General features: G+C 60.5%; 4 protein-coding genes across 4 annotated transcripts; 2 read left to right on the top strand and 2 right to left on the bottom strand.

The window, feature by feature from the left end:
• Positions 1-706: 706 nt before the first annotated feature.
• On the top strand, positions 707-2,036 carry SPRG_13063 (hypothetical protein). The gene has a single exon (XM_012353938.1). The coding sequence runs from the start codon at positions 720-722 to the stop codon at positions 1,980-1,982; it is 1,263 nt and encodes a 420-aa protein (XP_012209328.1). The 5' UTR covers positions 707-719; the 3' UTR covers positions 1,983-2,036.
• Positions 2,002-2,414, bottom strand: SPRG_13064 (hypothetical protein). Its single transcript, XM_012353939.1, has one exon. The coding sequence runs from the start codon at positions 2,343-2,345 to the stop codon at positions 2,031-2,033; it is 315 nt and encodes a 104-aa protein (XP_012209329.1). The 5' UTR covers positions 2,346-2,414; the 3' UTR covers positions 2,002-2,030.
• A 1,008-nt stretch (positions 2,415-3,422) lies between these two features.
• SPRG_13065 (hypothetical protein) lies at positions 3,423-3,967 on the bottom strand (the record flags this gene model as incomplete). The annotated part of the gene is made up of 4 exons (XM_012353940.1): positions 3,423-3,521; positions 3,567-3,668; positions 3,714-3,889; positions 3,940-3,967. The coding sequence occupies 4 exons, from the start codon at positions 3,965-3,967 to the stop codon at positions 3,423-3,425; spliced, it is 405 nt and encodes a 134-aa protein (XP_012209330.1).
• A 371-nt stretch (positions 3,968-4,338) lies between these two features.
• On the top strand, positions 4,339-7,363 carry SPRG_13066 (hypothetical protein; the record flags this gene model as incomplete). Its single annotated transcript, XM_012353941.1, has 3 exons — positions 4,339-4,400; positions 4,450-7,043; positions 7,084-7,363. Exons 2-3 carry the CDS (start codon positions 4,456-4,458, stop codon positions 7,361-7,363), a joined length of 2,868 nt encoding a protein of 955 aa, XP_012209331.1. The 5' UTR covers positions 4,339-4,400; positions 4,450-4,455.
• Positions 7,364-8,105: the final 742 nt, after the last annotated feature.

Consider the following 8,105-nt stretch of genomic DNA (forward strand, 5'->3'; position numbering starts at 1 on the left):
CGCTGCTCTTGGTGGCCGTGGCCATGGTGGGTGCCGTCGCGGTGATCGTTGCCGTCTCCGTGTCCAAGAAACAGGGGCCGTCGATCATCTCGATGGAAGATGGCTACGTGCCCCTGGCGCAAGACATGTACTAAGCCATCGCTCGTCGCCGCGTTAATGATTCGCTGTCAGTAGTCGGTCCAATACATATATCGTTAATCGTTTCTCTCTACGTGAGCTGTCGGCTTGTTTACGCCGAGGCGAAATGATGCTTGTACGTACAAGTGGAAGAAAAACATGTACAGGGTCGAGCAAGCGAAGGACCTTGCAGGTTCATGCAATCGATAGAAGATAGCACGGTAGTAGGCGTCCATCGCCCCGGTAGCGTAGCCACTATACAGATTATCTTCCTAGTCATAAGCGGTCCCTGCCACGCCACGCCCAAAATGGCGCCAAGATACTTGTCACGACTGGACCGCCATGAGCTGCTCGTGGCGCGCCCGGCGCAGGCAGCACGCCACGACGAGAATGATTGGGGCAAGTGCCGTCGCCGCTAGCACTGGCACGCCGTCTGTCATTGATCTGAATGAACTGGCCTTCGTCAACTACCGGGCTTGTCAAAGATACCGTTTTGCAGCGTGCGATTGGCTCTTTTTTCTTTTTGTTTCCGCCAATCACAAGTGCCGCCATAGGATTGGTCAAAACTCGTGTCAAAAGCACGTTTCCCGCGAGCAACGAGCATGGTGTGGGGCACGAAGGCCGGCGTGACCGACTTGGTGCAGAAGCTGCAGGCGCAGAACACCAAGTCCATGTACATCCTTAGCACGCGCAAGATCACGTCCGCCGACGCCATCTCGCTCGCCTCCGCGCTCAAGTCGCATCCGACCATGGAAGAGTTCTACATCTCGGGGCACGTCCTTGGCGCGGACGGCCTCGAGGCCTTTGCCAACGTCCTCGCCACCAACACGGTCCTGCGCAAGCTCGCGGTGGGCACCGAAGCGCTTGGCGACGCTGGCCTCGCGATCCTCTGCGCGGGCTTGGCCAAGAACCCGGCGTCGGCCATTCAGGAGCTCGACATGGAGCTCAAGAGCATCAGCAACGACGGTGCGACGGCGCTCGGCGCGATGCTCGGCACGAACAAGAGCATCCGCCACCTCGTTCTCGCCCGCAACAAGATCCACACGCAGGGCTTTGAGCACCTCGTCGCCGGCCTTGCCGCCTCCAACGCGGTCCGCGAGCTCGATATCGCCGAGAACGAACTCGTGTTGCACAGCGACGCGTCGTTGGCGCTCGCGCAGTGGATCCGTCGCCAAGACTGCTCGCTGCAGACCATCAACCTCGCGGGCAACCCGCTCGGCGACTCGTGCGTCGCGTTCTTTGAGGCGCTCGCGACCAACACGTCGCTGACGTCCTTGAACCTCTCGTCCACGCAGCTGTCGCCGGCGGCGTGGGCCGCGCTTGGCCGCGCGCTCGGCCAGAACGCGACGCTCCAGACGCTGGATGTCTCCCAGAACAAGATGGCCAGCATCGAGAGCGTTGCCGCCGGCCTCTCTGCGAACGCTGGCCTCGTGCGCCTCGTGCTCGCCAAGACGCAGCTCGGCGACGACGGCGCCATGGCTCTTCGCACGCCGTCGACGCTCGTGCACTTGGACTTGAGCGCGAACGGTCTGACGAGCGTTGGCATGCGCCCGCACCTCGCCTCGCCGCTCAAGGAGCTCCGCGTCTTTGACAATGCGCTTGGCGCGGGCCTCATGGACGTGCTTCCGACGCTTCTGGCCAACCCGGTTCTCGAGGGCCTCGACGTTGGTGCCAACGCGCTCCACGGCGCACTGGCGATCGCTCTCTTTGAAGCGCTGCACACACCGACCGCGCTCAAGACGCTTGAAGTCGGCGGCAACAACCTCGGCGACGCTGGCCTCGCGGCGCTCGAGGTCCTCCAGGAGCGCAACCCGGCCTTGGACGTGGCCATCGACAAGCGTGGCGGCGGCGACGACGACGCATAAGCCGTTTCATAAATAAGAACGTAGATTTACGACAATAAGATAGGATATCTAGATGCTTTCCCAGCGGGCGACGAGGTACCATTGGTGGCACACGAGCAGCATGAGGAATAGCGTGACGAGCGCGAGGAGCCGGAGGAGCACGCCCTTGCAAATCTCAATGCAGACGACCGAGAAGACCATCGAGATGAAGTGCATCGTCTGCATGCCGTAGCTGTCGCCGCTGCGCGACCGCAGGAGCACCGGCCGCTTGGCAAAGATATCGTTGTAGTCGGCCGGGCGCCGGCAGCTCGCCACGTCGGCGTCGGCTTCATCGACGACCTCGGCGATCGGCGGGAGGCGGGCGCGGGTGAGGAGCGACTTCATTGTGGCCAAAGGAAGAGTGGCGTCGCGGCGGTGTAGGTCTCGTATCTGGCGACTGCGTTACGAGGTCTGGACCGCCGACATGAAGCCTCTGCGCCCGATCAGCGTTACGTGCACGAAGTTGAAGTTGCATTTATATTCCATTTTTTCTTTCCATACAAAGACGCCATGCGTTTTAAAAGGGGCTATTAAATTTTCGACCTCCAAACGGCGCCCGAGATGGTGCATTCGATAGATACAATCGTGTGCTCGTTGAAAAGACGGAGTTTTCATTTTATTGTTGGGATTATCGCGTGATACGGGAAGAGAATTGTTGCAAAAAGGGAAGAGGCCGCCACGACCAGGATGACGTAATGCCAGAAGAGTAGGAAATCTCTGCGACCAACACAAAGCCGCGGGGCGACGCTGTCTTGGGTGCGGTATGCCCACGTTGCCCGGACGGGGGCGCGAAGGACCTCGTTACGAGCTCATTACATGGAGGTTGCCGCACGAGTTACTCGTAGCGACTAATAGTAGTGCTGCTACTAACTAGTACATCGTCGTCCTTGCATAAACTCCGAAATGACCTCTACGATCCAATGGCCGTGGGACTGCGTGCGTTGTCGTGACGACAGCGCTTGGGTGGAAAGGGATTGCGACTGGGCACCTGTGACGGAGACGTCCTTGCCGAGCTTTCATACAGTGTACTGCAAAAGCTTTGGTACAGTGTATGTACTACTGCGCACCGCTGTCCAAGGATGGTTTTTTGATGGACCCTTGCCGCTGCCTTTTGGCTTGGGAGGTGATGCAAGGTGGCTGTGCGAGCCGCACCGAGGCTCCGTCGCACGTCAGGCTCCATGGGTGGACGCGAGCGTGGATGGGCAGAGATATGCGCAGTCCAACAACAACCGTGCAGCATGTTGCGCCTAAAAATCCAGTGAAACGATCGCGATCTTGGGGGCTCCAACCCACGTGGAGCGCCGAGGGATCTTGCCAGGTTCTCCAACGCGGCCCCGTGCGGTCCAAAAAGCCATTCGTGCAAGGCGACTCTGGGAGATGACTCTGGGAAGATCGCAACGCTGCTGCACAGAATGTGCGTGGTCAGTAGAAGCCTGTCTGCGCCGAGTGGCCTTCGCAGAGCACGTCGACAATGGGCGCGTGGCCAAACTGCACCGCGACGTCTAGCGCTGTCTGTCCGTCCTACGCCCACACCACCACGTCGTCGAACGCATGTATCTCAAGTACCTCGTTGCGCAGATTCTTGTCGGCGCCGAGCTTGAGCAACGTGCGGACCATGTCGTCGGATCCGTTGAGCGCCGCTTCGTGGAGCGCACTCCAGCCATAGACCTGCAGAATCGGAATCGTTGCGCGTTTATGCAGGAAGCTACGTACGTCGGTCGCATTGACGTCAGCTCCGTAATGCACGAGGAGCTCTGCGACGGCCAACTGGTCCTTCTTGGCTGCTGTGCGCAGTGGCAGGTCGCCGTCGCGGTCGGGCGCGTTGACGTCGACGTCGCCGGCCTCGAGAAAGGATACGACCGTCGCCTCGTCGCCCTTGGCGATGGCATCTGCGATGCAGGTATATTAGCAAAAAGACTATAGACGCTGCGATGTGGACCGGTGAAGCGCAAGTCGATCGGGTTCATCTTGCAAGTGGTTACGGTTTCGCGGGGTTTCTACTCCGTGTCGCAGCAATTAGTGTGAAAAGACAGCGCAAGGCGATGTCTGCGGGCGTCGCATGTCCACCTTGTTTCTGATCCTATCGAGAGAGCTACGGCAGGTCCAGTACGTGCACATGGACGATTGCGTGCTGTCCAGAATCTCGCGGGAGAAGCATTGCGTGTTCTCAATACACACTATTTCATTGGATGCAAATACTGTATGAAAAGAGCATCCGCCGAGATTCGCACGCTTGTACTGGCGCACTGTATGCACGTTGATTGCTGCGATGCAATTGGCTACCACCTGAATTGGGTACATCTTTTTAGCCAATCGTGGCCGTTTCATATCCGGATATAAAAAGAGCAAACGTTTCCTGCCAGAAGCGGAGAGCGCGAACGCTGAGCCATCGGCCTCCGGGTAGGCCACCATGACGACGATGGTAGCGCCTCATGCGCGGAGCGGCTAGGTAGACATGACATCACTGGGCAAGTCGCTCCAGGTAGTCATCCCGCCGGTGCCCACGGACGAGCGCCGGACGTCGCCTGAGCGCACCTCGACAGCGGTCGGCCGCGAGAGCCCCGCCGAGAGCATCCGCCAAGTGATCCTGAACGAGGTGAGTCGCATCACGCAAAAGTCGGTCGCGTGGGTTCCCGACTCGCTCGCCGACAAGTGCTACCAGTGCCAAGCGAACTTCTCGCTCGTGCTGCGCCGCCACCACTGTCGCCGCTGCGGCAACATCTTTTGCGACGCCTGCTCGCTCTCGCGCATGCCACTCGTCTCGGCGGGCTTCTTCACGCCCGTGCGCGTTTGCGACAAGTGCTGCGAGGCTGCGAAGCGGTCCCATCGGCACATGGTCAACGAGCGGCGGCGACAGAGCTTGACGCAGAGCCTGCCTGCGTCCAGCATGACGACCATGCACGCCGACCTGCACCATCATCTGCCGATCGAGGACGACGACGACAGCAGTCTCTACGACGTAAGTGCGAGTCAGAGCCCGATGACCGCGAGCCTCGCCGACGCCGTGTGCATTCAAACGATTCCGGGCGAGGTCGTCGTCGTGCGCGGCCCGGATGTCTACCTGCGGACACCCGACTATAAGGACAACGAGCCAGGCACGTTGTACATCACCAACTACCGCGTCGTCTTTACGAGCCTCCACAAGCCGCTCGCGAACGAGGTCGCGACGCCGCTGCGCCGCCGGTCGTCCAAGACGGGCCTCGGCATCCAGAGCGCGCCGATGCTGGCGCCGCCGCTCTACCACGCGATTCCTCTGCGGTCGATCGACCGCATCAAGCGCCAAGAGCTGCCCGAGTCGGACACGGGCGTCCTCGACCTGGTGTGTAAGGACATTCGGCGCCTCCAGCTCATCTTCCCCGGCCTCGTCCAGCGCCAAACATTTTCATTTTTCGACAAGTGCGACCAGCTACTGCGGCACCCGATGCCGTACTTTGCCAAAGTCTCGACCGAGACGTTCCCAACCGCTACGATCGGCGACGGCTGGAACGTCTACGACCCGGTCGCCGAGTTCAACCGGCTCGGCGTCGGCGTCACCACCACGTGGCGCATCACGAGCGTCAATTACAACTATTCGTTTTGCCCGACGTACTCGGCGGCCATCGCAGTGCCCGCCACCATCTCGGACGCCGTTCTCCTCGTGGCCGGCGCGTTCCGGTCCAAGGCGCGCATCCCAGCGCTGAGCTGGCGGGACGTGCAGACAGGCGCGACCATCTGCCGGAGCAGCCAGCCGCTCGTCGGGCTTGGGCAAAAGCAGTGTGCGGAAGACATTGCGCTCATCCAAGCGATCGCGGCCGCCAACCCGTCGAGCAGCACGCTCGTCATCGTCGACGCACGCCCGTGGGCGAACGCCGTCGCGCAAAAGACGGTCGGACGCGCCGGCTACGAGCTCACGGCGCACTACGAGGCCAAGCCCAGCAGCGACGATGACGAGCCGACCGTCGCGACGGCGTCGATGCACCTCGGGCTCACCGACTGCCGACTTGTCTTTATGGGCATTGAAAACATCCATATCATGCGCAAGAGCTTCCAGAAGCTCGTGGATTTGTGCATGGCCAAGGAGCAGCGGCCGGCCACGTCCGGCTCTATCGGCAAGTGGAACGAACACGTCGCGGCCACCAAGTGGCTGGACCACATTAGCTGCATCCTCCACGCCGCCGTCGAGATTGTGCGCCTTGTCAAGACGGAGAAAGCGAGCGTCCTCGTGCACTGCAGCGACGGCTGGGACCGCACGTCGCAGCTCACGGCGCTCGCCGAGCTCATGCTGGACCCGCACTACCGCACGCTGCGCGGGTTTGCGCTCCTCGTCGAGAAGGACTGGTGCAGCTTCGGCCACAAGTTCTGTGAGCGCACGGGCCACCCGCCGCCGAGCGACGCGATCAACGCCAGCGAGGTCTCGGTGGTCTTTCTCCAATGGATCGAGTGCGTTTGGCAGCTCATGCGGCAGTTTCCGTGCTCGTTCGAGTTCAACACGCGGTACCTCATCCTCGTGCTCGACCATCTGTACGCGTGTCGCTTTGGCACCTTCCTCTACGACTCGGAGATGGCGCGCGTCCACGAAGAGCGGTCGTCGCCGACGATCTCGCTCTGGACGTACCTCTCGTCGCTCGAAGTCTCGCTCATCTCCAACCCGTTCTACGAGCCGCGCAAGTACTCGCGCCAAAACTGGCACGCGCGCATGAAGGAGCGCCGCCAAGCGAACGAGGTGCCGATGCCGCCGTGGACCGAGCTGCCGCCACCGACCTTCGGCCTCGAAGAGAGCAAGGACGAAGACCTTGTGTTTGTGCACAATGACACGACTGCGCCGGCGCGGACACCGATGGCGTCGACGTCGCCGGCGTCACCGCCGACCGACAAGACAACGACCAAGACCAAGCTCGTGCATTCGATTGTCCAGGACCTCGACACGGGCCTCATGTTTCCCCACGTGACCGAGGAGACCGTCGTGCCGTCGCGACCACCGCGGCACGTCCGAGACGCCCTGGTCGCTAGCTTTGTAAGCAACGCCGCCGACGAGAGCGACGAGAGCAGCGAGAGCAGCGCTCGGTGCGTGGATGACAGAGGACACGGATGTGCTCATCCCGAGTGTCTCGGTCAAGTCGCTGCGGCTCTGGACCGAGTACTATCTGCGCTGGGACGCGACTTGCTCGATTGAGCGCAACGCCGACCTTGAGCGCGAGGCCAAGCTCCGGGACGTCCTTGCGGAAATGGAGGCGCTGCAAAAGGACGACGACGCGTCATCGCCTGCGTGGGTCGATGTCGTCGTGGAAGAGGCCGTCGATGATGACGCGAGTCGATTCCGGCGCGAGATGGACCGCATGTGCATGGCGTACGAAGACCAGCTCTCGCACTGGCTGCGCGGCTAAGACGGACGTGGGAAGGTACGAGTTCTTTGTGCCGCAACCGAATGACGTATTGGTATATTCTAAAGTATGAAATGCGCCGTGCGCTGTGGAACTGGCTGCGACAACAATCGGATTGTGTGAGGTTTGACGTGGCGCGTTGAGAGGCTGGCTCCTGTGAGGTTGAACACCAGAACTCAGAGTCACTGCTCCGTGCCAAGTACACTCCTATGAAAAGGCGTGGATATGCGTATTGGGCATTGGCAGGTGCCAGAAAGGCCAGTCAAGTTGAAGTGGCAACGTCAAGGAGGACGAGCGGTTCCGACTAGTGGGTGCTTTCTCCCTTCCGGCCGCTCTAATCCTAGTACCTTTATACAGAGAAATATGCATTGGCACCCACATCGATACTCGTCACGGTCGCGTCCTCGGGATACCATCTTCATGCGGGGACTACCTCGTAGGATGTGGGTGGAATAGAGACTAGGCATTGGCTATAATTCGGAAATGGAGACCAGGCATTGGTCGATTTAATTTAAACGGCACAGGCCGGAGACCAGGCATTGGTCTAAATTGATGCAATTCAATCTAACACTCGAAGTTCGTCGAAGTTCGAAATCCGGATCTTCGTATCTTCGACACGAATCCGCCGACCGTTGCGGCCGTTGCATCGGCAGTTGCAGACCTATGGACTGCCGCAGCTCCGCGGCAAGCGGCCAACGATGCGCGTGCGAGTAAGCGACCTCAATGGCCGGTCGTGCTTGTCTTT

Source organism: Saprolegnia parasitica (assembly GCF_000151545.1).
Source record: "Saprolegnia parasitica CBS 223.65 unplaced genomic scaffold supercont2.140, whole genome shotgun sequence".
Taxonomy (NCBI): domain Eukaryota; phylum Oomycota; class Saprolegniomycetes; order Saprolegniales; family Saprolegniaceae; genus Saprolegnia; species Saprolegnia parasitica.

Coding starts and splice junctions, on each gene's coding strand:
- SPRG_13063 (XM_012353938.1), top strand. CDS start 720: ATGGTGTGGGGCACGAAGGCCGGCGTGACCGACTTGGTGCAGAAGCTG.
- SPRG_13064 (XM_012353939.1), bottom strand. CDS start 2,345: ATGAAGTCGCTCCTCACCCGCGCCCGCCTCCCGCCGATCGCCGAGGTC.